General features: G+C 37.1%; 2 protein-coding genes across 2 annotated transcripts; both read left to right on the top strand.

Moving 5' to 3' along the window:
- Positions 1-524: 524 nt before the first annotated feature.
- On the top strand, positions 525-4824 carry LOC149053645 (glutathione S-transferase 1-like). Its single transcript, XM_089209824.1, has 5 exons — positions 525-752; positions 2019-2120; positions 3194-3309; positions 4029-4139; positions 4577-4824. The coding sequence occupies exons 1-5, from the start codon at positions 620-622 to the stop codon at positions 4748-4750; spliced, it is 636 nt and encodes a 211-aa protein (XP_089065950.1). The 5' UTR covers positions 525-619; the 3' UTR covers positions 4751-4824.
- Positions 4825-9803: 4979 nt separating this feature from the next.
- LOC113675772 (glutathione S-transferase 1) lies at positions 9804-14077 on the top strand. The gene is made up of 5 exons (XM_089209834.1): positions 9804-10000; positions 11284-11385; positions 12485-12600; positions 13280-13390; positions 13825-14077. The coding sequence occupies exons 1-5, from the start codon at positions 9868-9870 to the stop codon at positions 13996-13998; spliced, it is 636 nt and encodes a 211-aa protein (XP_089065960.1). The 5' UTR covers positions 9804-9867; the 3' UTR covers positions 13999-14077.
- Positions 14078-14208: the final 131 nt, after the last annotated feature.

Here is a 14208-nt window from a genome sequence, read left to right as displayed (position 1 = left end):
TTAGCTTTAATGAAAAACAAGCTGTCTTCTGTTTGCAAAAGTACAGAGCCATCGAGGCCATTCAGTAAAAAATGACTTTCGAATCTCGTCTCTTCTCACAGTGACCCAGCAATCCAACATCCAGGGTGTACTATTAACTTACACAACAACACTCGAGGTATACACGCGTGGACAAAAATAGCGATTGTTTCGTTTGCTTCGTGCTCCCCACACTAATTTAACCGTATAGTACATCTAGCCAAAACCCAAATGCTGCTAATTTTGGTAGCGAGGCAGCTGCTGTACTCAAATTTACCTTCCACCGGATAGAAATTAATGGCGTAGGTTGTCGATTTCTGGGCATCTGAAAAACATAATAAAGGAAAAAGACCATGTTAAGCTTACAATATTTCGAAAGCAGCCGAGAAAAATCGCCTTGAAAGCTACGAAGCTACTGCATAACTAATGCTGACTTCATTTACGAAAATAATTCGGGAAATCAATTTAGCATCAATAAGTACATGATGACATACTTGTCAAAATAAAACTAATTAAAACGTCACCGTGAGAAGTTGCGTGACGTCCATCGGCAACATATAAACGCTGCGCTAGCGCTCCGAAGAATCATCTACAAGAAACAATGTCAGGCTACAAACTTTACTACTTTGATTTCCGAGGTCGGGCTGAGATCGTTCGGCTTTCCTTCGTTGCTGCGAATATGGAATACGAAGACATCCGATTTACCAGAGAAGAATGGGTCAAGGAGAAAGAATGTGAGTAGAAAATCTTGAATGCAGATCACAACATAGCGCTTGTGTTCAAAACGTTATCCTGAAATAACTAACCTTTAACCGAGAAAGTTGGTTTGCATATAAAGGTTCAGGACTTGCATATTGAATGAAAAATCGTCTCTCATTGCTAAAACACATTGTTCTCTTAAAAAAAAAAAGGGAAAAGAAAAAGATTGCGACTAAAACTCACAAAAATCGATTCTTTCAATTTACCGTGTGTTCTTTGTCGAATAAAACTCAATTTCAGTTAAGTACGAATTATCATGCAGTGCATGGGAACGTATGTAATGATAAGAAATTGGAGCCCCCCCAAAAAGATACTTAGGTAGTAAATTTTCGCGAAAAAGGTCGGGAGGATGACTACAATCTAACATTCTGTCCATCCACCTGACCTATCTTAATTCCCTAATTAATTCGTAACGATGACGATGCAGGTTACTAGTTTCCAGAACTGAACGTCAGAACCAAAGGCTATAGAGATGATTTTGGTTTTTCAGGAAGCGAAGCAGTCAGAAAGATTGGCTTCTGTGATCTTTCTCTCTATTTTTCAATTTCATTCCAAGAAAGAGAAAACCCTCAAGTTTGGCTAGGTTTCTGAATAATTTTAAATCATACAACAGGATTGCGTGACTATGCTATAGTAGATATTTTCGTCAACAAAAGTCAGAGCCGCCACTCGAATATTTACATGATTTCATCCAAAAATAAATTAACATGATTGAAAACGAATTTTAAAGATAATGCTTTAATAGTTATGAACTGACGGTGCGCCTAAAGTTCCAACCAAAAGCGCGTGAAAAGTTGGCTGTATTGCAAGCTGTCTGTTTTTGACATTTTATAATAGTTTATACCTACTAGATTTTATCTGGTTATCAGGCAAATACTTTTACTTGTATCGAAGACTCCTTTGGGATATGTTAATAAGAGGAATTAAATGCAGGTCATATTTATTCATGTGTCCATTATATTTTTGTCTACATGTAAGCAAACATAATGTGATCAACATGTTTACTAATGGTTAATTCATTGCTTATGCGCTCATTCCTTTGATAAGACATCCCTTTCCTAGAAACTTCTTTTTTTTTCTATTTAACAATAAATTTATTCAAATCCATGTGTAATTATCTATTTATCTACCTTAATATATCTCTCTCTAAGTAACTGTCTATAATCCATTTATCTGTTAATTAACTTATGTATTAATTTATCATCTATCTTTCTATTTATTTTTCTATTTCTTTTTGTCAGCTGGCAGACCCCCTCTTGGTCAGGCACCTTTTCTTGTGACCCCAGATGGAAAAGTGCTCGGACAGTCTCAAGCAATCATGAAGTATGTTTGCAGAATAGGAGGTGAGTAATCACTATTGAAATGAATATTTTTTCTTTATGAAGCAGCTACAGTAATGTTACTATCAATTACCATCACTATACCACAGGAAAAATTTCAATTTTTCTGTGCTTGAATAATGAACAATTCAATAACTTAATCTCACCTTGTAACCAAAACCAACAGTACCTTCTTCAACCTCTTCAATGGCTTCATGAAGAACCTTGGAACATTATGGTTTGTCTCAGGAAATATCCAAGGCTGGTGGTGCTGTATGAGAAAGTGCTAAAAATTCAGGAATAAAAGCTTGGGTGGAGAGGCTCCCTATGACTGACTTCTAAGCAATTTATCTGTGATTGTGGGAGCAGAATGCTTGATTCTCAAACATTACCTAATAAAAGAAACTGCTGAAAAAGTTTCTATAATTATTCAAAATTTTCTCCTAGCTTTGTGGGTGACATGGTGGTGTTTTATTTGGTACACATGATCCAGGATTAAAAATTACCTGATGGGTGCAATTCCTGGCAGGGGCATGATTAAACCAACACCACTGTGCAAGGTGCCTCACTAAGTATCAACAAACATACAAAAAAAATTGATTGGATTTCCAGGGGGTGGGAGAGAGGGGTAGGGGGTTGCCTGTCATAAAATGTAGTTCAATCTGTAATAATCTTTCTACTTTAGTGTCAGGTGTAGTGTGTTGCTTCCTTTGTGATGTCTTTTTTTTTAATAATACCATTCTTATTTTTGTAAGTAATATTAGAGATATTGTATATGTTCTGTTTTGATGGAATAAATAAACTATTGGGAATAAATCTATTCAATCTAGCAAGGAGATTTTGACTGGCAAAAATGCTTACATACTCAGGTGATTGGTCAGACTGGTGTATTTTTGTCATTTTTTCCAGTTGTTTTTTTTCTCAATGTCCTCAAAAGTAATAACGGTAGTATTAATTGGGCATAAATATGTGTTGAGCTCTTTTTAAGAGTCATTTTAACTCATGCCAAGCAGGTCAGGCTAAAATGACCCTGAGTCATGGCCAAAACATATCATTTATGCCCATGGACATAACCTCTGTTGCTTTATTACATATAGGTTTGAGCCCAACAGACAGTTTTGATGAGGCAATTGCTGATATGATTGTGGGTGGTGTTGAAGATTTTTTCCAGGCTTTGATAAAGGCTCATATGGAAAAGGAGGAAGCTAAAAAGGTACCAAATAAACACAATTTTGTTTTTTTGTTTCCTCTTCTTTATAATCTTTATCACTTTTCATTACAGATCTCAAGTCCTTGTTCACTTCTTACCTTCAGATCTCTTCTGTTTGCCACTACCTTCAGATCTGTCCCATCTGTTTTTGCTCCCCTCACAGCTTGCCCCCATTGCCTTGTTATCAGCTCTTTCCTTTCCCTTTTAGTCTAGTCAACTAACTTCCTGATCACCCTACCTCTCCCATGCTTCTTTAGATGGTGTTATCAGATTCCAATGTATCCCTTCCTTCCACCTTTCCTCCATCTCAGTCCTTCACACCCTCCTCTCCTCTTCTCCTTTTCCTTCTTATGCCTCACTCCCTCTCCCTCCTACCTTTCTCTCTCCCTTCCCTTGCTCTCCGCCACCTCTGCTATTGCCTCATTTATTATACCTTTCTCTCCTATGCAACCTTTTCCTCATTAATTAACTCACTTTCACTAGTTCTTTTCTCCCCCTCTCCTTTCCCCACCTCCCTATCTTTAATTTTTCTCCCATACTTTCTCTCTCCCTATTTGTATTATATACTAGAAGTGCTTTTGTTTTAACTTATCCCCATTTGCCTACTCAGCCAACTCTCTCCCCATTTCCCTTGACCACCAATTCAGTGCCACTAACTTAATTTAGGCCAATTCCTTCACTTGGATTTTTTTTATCCTTATTTGGTCAAAATTATTTTGTAGACGGAGCTAATGAAAGAATTCTTTGAAGAAACTCTCGCTAACCGACTGCCAAAATATGAAAATATTTTAAAAGCCAACAACGAAGGCAAGGGATTCTTTGTTGGTGACAAGGTAACAGTTTGTGGATGAAAACAAATTTGATCTTTATGTTAACATACACAAGATTTCTTTCCTATACAAGACCATGCATTTAAGGCATGCATGACCCTTCGTCCCAATTTTTTAATCCTATCTTCTATTTAGGTTTACTTGATTTTATTCATATTGTTGCTTGTGGAATAAACGATGTTAAAGCCTCTTGCCATTGTACTATTTAAAAATGCATCATTACGTCGATTATGGCAAATAGATAAGTGCATTTGCTAAATGTATAATTTACTCAAAAGTCCTATTATTATCATCATCATTATCATCACCATCACCATAATAATTATTAGCATCATTATTTTCATCATTATACTTTTTTTCTTCCTCTTCTTCCTCTCTTTTTCTTCTCAAAAATTACATTCCAGGCTAATACAGATTTATTTTATGATATCTATTTACAGCTTACATATGCTGACATCATTTTCTTTGACCTGATGAACCTTTTGGAAAAAGGCGAACCCACTGCCCCGAAAGCACTCGAAAAGTTCCCGTTATTGGCTGCGCATCACAAACGTGTACTGGATGTACCAGAAATAAAGAAATGGGTCGAGACACGCCCAAAAACAGAGCATTAAATGTTTTGTGATTCTGACCAGTTGTTGGTTACCAGCTGTGAAGTGATGGAAAGAAAAATAAACTAAACTGAAAAGTTATTTTCTGTGTGAGAACTGTTTAATTTAAGCCTTAACTGGCGTTTGATCTTTGGGGGAAAATGGTGTGGGGAGGAGGGGGCCTCCAGTTATAAGAGGTAAAAGAAGAAGACCGGATGACTTGGTAATATTTTCATTAAAATAGAAACTATCTCTCTTAATTCATCTATTTTGTATCCTTCTCCTGCTGTATGTTTGGGAAGAGGGTGAACTGACAAACATGTAGTATGTAGATTGCCATGGATGCCATTGTTATTTGTATTGTTGGTACCTACAAGCAAGAGAAGTGACCTAAGCACCTGGCACGCTGAAGAGATTTAAAATTTGTTGACTGAGCTCCTTGCAGTTCTCATTAAACTGTCAATCTAACCTCCCCCTAAACAATTTTGTAGTCAAGCTACAGATGGAGAGGAAAAATTGCCCATGTCTGCTCCGTAAGTGTTGGTGCTGAGAGTTCTTGTAGAGTTGCACCGCTGCCGTTTTGCTGCCTGCCTTTCAAACAGGAATTGACAGAACCGTAGCTCATTACAGGCAACCTCCTACCCCCCCCCTCCTTTCTCATCCTACCCCGAACAGTTTATGGATCATTTCACACATCCCCCTGTCACTGCATTTCATTCTCCCTTCCTTTAATCCTCTCCCCCCCTCTCATCCAACCTCCCTTACCCTACCCCACATCTCCCAATCCTCTCCTTCCCCTACCTCAACTAATCTCTCCCTTTTTTCCTCCTTTTGATTCACCCTCTTTTCCAACCCTTTCGTTTTCCCTTCCTTCCTATCTTTCCACTCTTTCCCCTCCATCCTCTTGTCCTCTCTCCCTCTCTACCTCCCTCCTTCCCTTGCTCCCTCCCCTCCTTCCTCCCTCCCTCCTTTCCTCCCTCCTCTCTCCCTCCTTCCCTAGCTCCCTCCCTTCCTCCTTCCCTCCCTTCCTCCATCCCTTCCTCCCTCCTCCCTCCCTTCCTCCCTCCCTCCTTCCATTCCTTCCATCCGTACTCCTTCTGTCCCTCACTTCCTTAGTTCTTTCCTTTCTTCCATCTTACTTTCTCTTCCACTACTCTTTCATTTTTTTATCATCATACTTACTGGCTCTTTTGTTTTGAGTTAAGTTTTGCTTTCACTAATTCCCCTAGGTCTAACCCCCTCCACCGATTTGGACATAGGGTAAGGCAGACATGATTGTTGATGGTGTTGCTGATTTAACTGAAAAATACGCTTCAGCTTTCTTTGAAAAAGACCCAAAAGAAAGGTAAACAGTCCCTTATAATATTTATAAAGGTATCCATCTTTTCCAGTTAATATTTCAGTTCGTCGCTGCCCAGTGTACATAAGATTGTTATAAAGAATTTCAGCGCGGTCTTACGACTATTTCATACCACCAAAACCAAGGTAACCTCCACGACCAACCACAGCGATGAAAGATCATCAAAAGCCAATGAGAGCTCAGAGTTAAAACGCGCCAGGGACCCAAAAGGCGGGAAAACGCAAAAAGCACGACGCGATTTGCCTCCAATTTGCGTCTGATTGGTTGACAAGGTAGCGAAAGTTTTCTGGACAAATCGTAGCGCGAAGGTAAGCAAAACCTGATGGGTTGACAAGGTAGCGAAAGTTTTTTGGACCAATCGTAGAGCGAAGTAAAGCAAAACCAATTCAGTGGTGTATATGCTCAGTCATGCAGTCGAAAACGCTACTGCAATGTCGCAATGTAGCCAGTGTCGAGTTCAGGCTGTCTTTTGCGTTTTAAGAACGTTTGTTAGTCTTTTTCTTTCTAAATACTAGAGTTGCAACTCAGTTGAAAAATGAGTCTTTATGCTGATATAATATAGAATAACCACAGGGACGTCATGTATGCCACTTAATTTATTCCCCGTTCATTCCTTGATTCAGGTTAAATTGCAAGAGGAGGCGAAAGCTGTTACCCCTGGAATTCTCACTCGCTTTGAAAAACTTCTTAAGGCCAATATAATGATGGGAAAGGATTCTTTGTTGGTGACAAGGTAGACGTCACATTTTTTAAGTCAGTCGGTTTGTCTGTCACTTATTCATTCATCGACTCAGCCCTTCTTTTGGTGGTTAATTCATTCATTCAACTAATCATAAGATTTATTTAAGCACTAATGTACTCCTCTATTTTTGCTACGTTCGTTTTTTGTTTATTTCCCTTTTTGTGTTCTTTGCAGGGGTAAATCACGCGCGCTACGCTCACCGATCTTTCCTTTCACGCAGCCCCTCCTAAAATATGGAGTGATCTTACATGTGCTATCAGAAATATTGAATCCTTGAATAGGTTTAAGTGATCTAATGAGACCTTTTATTCGAAAAAGCTTTTTAATATAATATATATGATATTAATATATTCACCCGTTTTAAAAATCGTTGCAATTTGAAAATATATAGGAATTATATACATTTTAGTTTTCTCATCAGAGGAACACTTTTTGAGGAGAAAATAAAAGGTGTATATATTTCATTTATTTTTTGAATTGACGGAATGGCGATCCCAAACATCTGACCTGAATCAGCCACTTAAAAGAGATGGTTTATAAACACCTTAGTTACTAAAGCTCAAACTAATTTAAACAAGGGGTTAAACACTGAAAGTTTGAACAAATTTCTCCAAATTAACGTCATAAGAATTGTCTGGAAGGCAGTAAGGAGAATTGATGATGATATCTTGAGAATGAACGGGTAAATAACTTGGTTAACCCTTTCACCCCTAAGAGTGACTAACATCTAATTTCTCCTTTCAATGTCTCTTCTTAATCACACATAAAGGTCACAAGAATAGAAGACATGATCACGCTCTTGATTGTTAAACAAATTCTCCATATCAGCACCTTAAAAATGTATAGAGCATAGTATGGAGAGTTTGCACACCGATGTTAGAGTGTAAAGGATTAAATAAGCTTAAAAGATCAATCCAACCCCAACCCAAACTTTATTTGATTTAAGGCAAGATTTCCAAAGTCACCATGGGAGAGACGAGTCGGCTAATTGAATGTAAATCCGGAATAAGTGGAGATTTGTCACGGTAAGGATTCATTGAAATGTTTTTTCGAGAGATACAATTGGTCGTTGAAATGCTGGTTGGAGCTGGTATCCTTTTACTTTGCCAAATATATAACCATTGGCATAAGTTTGTCGAAAGGAACCAATTGAAACGTTTCCAAAGAGGATATCGATATTACGAAATGCTGACTCTGCTAAATGTCGATCCAAATTTAAAATGGATTTGTCCAAAAAATATTCAATTGAAATTCCAAGAGAGAAAAAATATTCAATAGACCCAATATTGAAAAGTTTCCAAAGGGGATATCGATATTGCGAAATGCTGACTATGCTAAATGTCGATCCAAATTTAAAAAGAGATTTGTCCAAAAAATAATCGATTGAATTCCTTTAAAGGAAAAAGACCCAAAAAAGACTCAATTAACAGAAACTTGTCGAACAATACTAATCAAATACTTTCATTGGCGGTACTGAATTATTGCCTGTTCATTTTGACTTAAAAGCAACAATCATGCTGTATTTAGCAAATGTCGGTTTCTTTGAGAGAATAACCTGCAACTGTTGTGACTTTTAGCCTTAATGAAAAAAAAAACAGTCTTCTGTTTGCAAAAGTACAGAGCCATCGAGGCCATTCAGAAAAAAAAATTACTTCCGAATCTTGTCTCTTCTCACAGTGATACAGCAATCCAATATCCAGGGCGTACTGTTAACTCACGCAAAAACACTTGAGGTTTACACACGTGGACATGAATAGCTTTTTTTTTTTTTTTTTTTTTTTTTTCCTTATTTCTCCTTTTAATATCTCCTCTGAATCACATAGAAAGGTCACAAGAATAGAGGAAATGATCACGCTCTTGATTGTCAAACAAATTCTCCTTGTCAGCGCCTTTAAAATGTATAGAACATAGTATGGAGAGTTTGCATACTGATGTTAGAGTGTAAAGGGTAAACGAGCTTGAAAGATCAATGGCATGACTGCTCACTTACTTCAACCTAAGTTTTATTTGATTTAAGGCAAGATTTCCAAAGTCACCATGGGAGAGACGAGTCGGCTAATTGAATGCAAATCCGGAATAAGTGGAGATTTGTCACGGTAAGGATTCATTGAAATGTTTTTCGAGAGATACAATTGGTCGTTGAATTGCCTGTTGGAAATGGTATCCCTTTACTTTGCCAAATATATAACCATTGGCATACGTTTGTCGAAAGGAACCAATTGAAACGTTTCCAACGAGGATATCGATATTACGAAATGCTGACTCTGCTAAATGTCGATCCAAATTAAAAAATATGTTTGTCCCAAAAATGATCGATTAAAATTCCTTTCTAGAAAAAATATACAATAGACCCAAAACTAACAGAAACTTGTCAAACAATACTAATTAAATGCTTTCATTGGCTGTACTGAATTAATGCCTGGTCACGGTGACTCGAAAAGCAACTATAATCCTGTATTTGGCTAATGTCGATTTTTTTGGGAGAATGACCAGCAACTGTTGTGACTTTTAGCCTTAATGAAAACCAAACTGTCTTCTGTTTGCAAAAGTCCAGAGCTATCGAGACCATGCGGTAAAAAAATGACCTCCGAATCTTATCTCTTCTAAAAATAACACAGCAACCCCCAGGGTGTACTGTTTACTCACGCAACACTTGATGACTTTGTTTGATGTTAAATCTTGCTGAAACACAAATGCTGCTAATTTTGGTAGCGAGGCAGCTGCTGTACTCAAATTTACCTTCCACCGGACAGGAATTAATGGCGTAGGTTGTCGATTTCTGGGCATTTGAAAATCAGAAAAGGAAAAACCATTTTAAGCTTTCAATATTTCGAATACAGCCAAGAAAAATCGCTTTGAAAGCTAGAAGTTACTGCATAACCAATGCTGACTTAATTTACAAAATTAGCATTAATCAGTACATGATGACATACTTGTCAAAATAGCACCAATTAAAACGTCCCCGTGAGAAGTTACGTGACGTTCATCAGTAAATATAAGCGCTACGCTTACCCTTCGAATTATCACTTGGAAGAAACAATGTCAGGCTATAAACTTTACTACTTTGATGCCCGAGGTCGGGCAGAGGTCGTTCGGCTTTCCTTTGTTGCTGCGAATATGGAATACGAAGACATCCGATTAACTAGGGAAGAATGGGTCAAGGAGAAAGAATGTGAGTAGAAAATCTTTAATGGAGATCGCGACATTATAAGCGCTTGTGTTCAAAACGTTATCCTGAAATAACTAACCTTTGACCGAGAAAGTTGGTGTGCGATTCAAAGGTTCAGGACCTGAATATTGAGTGACAAAGCAGTCTCTCATTGCTAATACACATTGTTCTCCTAAAAAAAAAAGGGAAAAGAAAAAGACTGCAACTAAAACTGCATGCTATCCTCATTATCATCACGATAAGCGATTCTTTCAATTTACCGTGTGTTCTTTGTCGAATAAAACTCAATTTCAGTTAAGTACGAATTATCATGCAGTGCATGAGAACGTATGCAGTAATAAGAATTTGGAGCCCCCCAAAAATACTTAGGTAGTAAATTTTCGCGAAAAAGATTGGGAGGATGACGACAATCTAACATTCTGTCCTTCCACCTGACCTATCTTTAAAATTCCATAATTGATTCGTAACGATGACGATGCAATTTATAAGTTTCCAGAACTAAACATCAGAACCAAAGGCTGTATAGGTGATATGGGTTTTTAGTAAGTGAAGTAGTCAGAGAGATGAATATCTCTGATCTTTCTCTCTATTTTTCAATTTTATTCGAAAAAAAAGCGTCAAGTTTGGCTAGGTTTCTTTGTAATTTTAATTGAATCACGCAGCAGGATTGCGTGACTATGCCATAGTAGATATTCTCGTCAACAAGAGTCAGAGCCGCCACTCGAATATTTACATGATTTCATCCAGAAATACTTTAACATTTAAAACGAATATTAAAGATAATGCTTTAATAGTTATGAACTGATGCTGCACCTGAAGTTTCAACCAAAGTCGCTTGAATAGTTAGCGGTATTGCAAGCTGTCTGTTTTTGACATTTTATAATAATTTATACTTACTAGATTTTATCTGGTTATTGGGCAAATGGTTTTACTTGTTTTGAAGACTCCTTTGGGATATGTTAATAAAAGGAATTAAATGCATGTCATATTTATTCACATGTCCATTATATTTTTGTCTTAATTTAACAAACATAATGTGATTGACATGTTTACTTATGGTTAATTTTGTTAAATTCCTGCTTATTTGCTCATTCCTTTGATAAGACATCCCTTTTCTGGTTATTTCTTTTTGTTTCCATTTGACCATAAATTTATTCAAATCCATGTGTTTTTCATCATCCATATCTCTCTAAGTAACTATCTATAGTTCAGTTAACTATTAACTTATGTATTAATTTATCATCTAGTTATCTCTCTCAATTAATTTTTGTGTTTTCTTTTGTCAGCTGGCAGACCCCCTCTTGGTCAGGCACCATTTCTCGTGACCCCAGATGGAAAAGTTCTTGGTCAGTCTCAAGCAATCATGAAGTATGTTTGCAAAATAGGAGGTGAGTAATCACTAAAGAAATGAATATTTTTTCTTTATGAAGCAGCAATAGTAATGTTCCTATCTATTACCATCACTATGTCACAGGAAAAATTTCAATTTTCTGTGCTTTATAAGTGAATAATTTATTAACTTAATCTCACCTTGTAACCCAAAACAACATTACCTTCTTTGACCTCTTCATTGACTTCATGAACAATGGAAAACCTACTATCTGGGATTGTCTCAGGAAATTTCCAAGGCAGGTGGCATTCTATGAGAAAGTGCTGGAAAATGTGGGAATAAAAGCTTGGGTGGAGAGGTGTGCCATGACTGACTTCTAAACAATTTATCTGTGATTGTGGAAGCAGAATGCTTGATTCTCAAACATTACCACATAAAATGAAACTTCTGAAAAGTTGCTATGATTATTCAAAAATTTCTCCTAGCTTTGTGGGTGACATGGTGGTGTTTTGTTTGGTACAAATGATCAGAGATTGAAAATTACATGATGGGTGCAATTCCTGGCAGGGGCATGATTAAACTAACACCACTGTGCAACTGGTGCCTCTCTAAGTATCAACAAACATACAAGGAAAATTGACGAATTTCAAGGGGGTGGGAGAGAGGGGTAGGGGGTTGCCTGTGATAAAATGTGGTTTTATTATAATCTTTTTACTTTAGTGTTAGGTGTAGTGTATTGCTTCTTTTGTAATGCATTTTTTTAAACATACCATTATGTTTGTAAGTAATATTAGAGATATTGTATATGTTCTGTTTTGATGGAATAATAAACTATTGGGAAAAAATATTTTCATCATTCTATGAGGCATTGTGCCTCATATTCCAGACTAACAAGGAGATTTTTGGTCGGCTAAAATGCTCACATACTCAGGTGATTGGTTAGACTGGTGTTTGTTTGTCATTCTTTTCAGTTGATATTTTCTCAATGACCACCAAAGTGATAATGATAGTATTACTTGTACATAAATATGTTTTGGGTTCTTTTAAGAGTCATTTTAACTCATGCCAACCAGGTCAAGCAGAAATGACTCTGAGTCATGGCCAAAACATATTATTTATCCCCACAGACATAACCTTTATTGCTTTATTACATATAGGTTTGAGCCCAACAGACAGTTTTGATGAGGCAATTGCTGATATGATTGTGAGTGGTGTTGAAGATTTTTTCCAGGCTTTGATAAAGGCTCATATGGAAAAGGAGGAAGCTAAAAAGGTGCCAGGTCCTCTACTTTATGATCTTTATCACTTGTCTTTACAGATCTCAATACCTTATTCACTACTTACCTTCAGATCTCTTCTGTTTGCCACTATCTTTAGACCTGTCTCACCCATTTTTGTCTTTCTCACAGCCTGTCCCTATTTTCTTGTTGTAAGCTCTTTCCTTTTCTTTTTTTAGTTTGGTCAGCTAACTTTTTGACCACCCTCTTTCTCCCATACTTCCTTAGATGGTTAGTGTTATCAGTTTCCAATGTATCCCTTCCTTCCTTTTCTCCTTTGCAGTCCCTCTTTAGCTCCCACCCTCCTTTCTCCCTCTCCTTTCTGCCCCCCCCCCCACCTTTCTACCTCCCTTACCCTGCTCTTCCCCTACCTCTGTCATTGCCTCATTTGTTGTACCTTTGTCTCCCATGCAACCTTTCCCTCATTAATTAACTCTCTCCCTCTTATTTTTTCTCCCCCTCTCCTTTCCCTACCTCCCTCTCTTTATTTTCTCCTATACTTTCTCTCTCCCTATTTGTACTATACCAATGCTTTTGTTTTAACTTATCCCCATTTGCCTACTCAGCCAACTCTCCCCTCATTTCCCCTGACCATCAATTCATTATAACTAATTTTAGGCCAATTACTTCACTTTGGGTTTTTTGTTTTCCTTGTTTGTCAAAATTATTTTGTAGACGGAGCTAATGAAAGAATTCTTTGAAGAAACTCTTCCTAATCGACTGCCAAAATATGAAAATATTCTGAAAGCCAACAACGAAGGCATGGGATTTTTTGCTGGTGACAAGGTAAGAGTTTATGGATGAAAACAAGTATGATCTTTATGTCAACATATGCAAGATTTGTTTCCTGTACAAGACCATCCATTTAAGGCATGCATGACCTTTCCTTCAATTTTTTAATCTTATCCTCTATTTAGGTTTATTTGATTTTATTCACATTGTTATTCGTGGAATAAATGATGTTAAAGCCTCTTGCCATTGTACTATTTAAAAATGCATCACGACGTCGATTATGGCAAATAGATAAGTGCATTTGCTGAATGTATAATTTACTCAAAAGTCCCATTACTATCATCATCATTATCATCACCATCACCATAATAATTATTAGCATCATTATTTTGATCATTATTCTTTTTTTTCTTCCTCTTCTTCTTCTCTTTTTATTCTCAAAAATTACATCCCAGGCTAATACAGATTTATTTTATATCTATTCACAGCTTACATATGCTGACATCATTTTCTTTGACCTGATGAACCTTTTGGAAAAAGTTGAACCCACGCTCATGAAAGCACTCGAAAAGTTCCCGTTATTGGCTGCACATTACAAACGTGTGCTGGATGTGCCAGAAATAAAGAAATGGATCGAGACACGCCCAGTAACAGAGCGATAAATGTTTTGTGATTCCAACCAGTTGTTGGTTACCAGCTGTGAAGTGATGGAAAAAAAAAAAAAACTAAACTGGAAAGTTATTTTCTGTGTGAGATCTGTTTAATTCAAACTTTAACTGGCGTTTGGTCTTTTTGGGGAGAGGGGTCTGGGGAGGAGGGGGCCTCTTGTTACTAGAGATAAAAGAAGAACACCGAATGACATGGTATTATTT

Source organism: Pocillopora damicornis, chromosome 1, assembly GCF_964200805.1.
Source record: "Pocillopora damicornis chromosome 1, jaPocDami1.2, whole genome shotgun sequence".
Lineage (NCBI taxonomy): Eukaryota > Metazoa > Cnidaria > Anthozoa > Scleractinia > Pocilloporidae > Pocillopora > Pocillopora damicornis.
The sequence above is the reverse complement of the archived record's forward strand: the minus strand, read 5'-3'. Positions and strand labels throughout refer to the sequence as shown.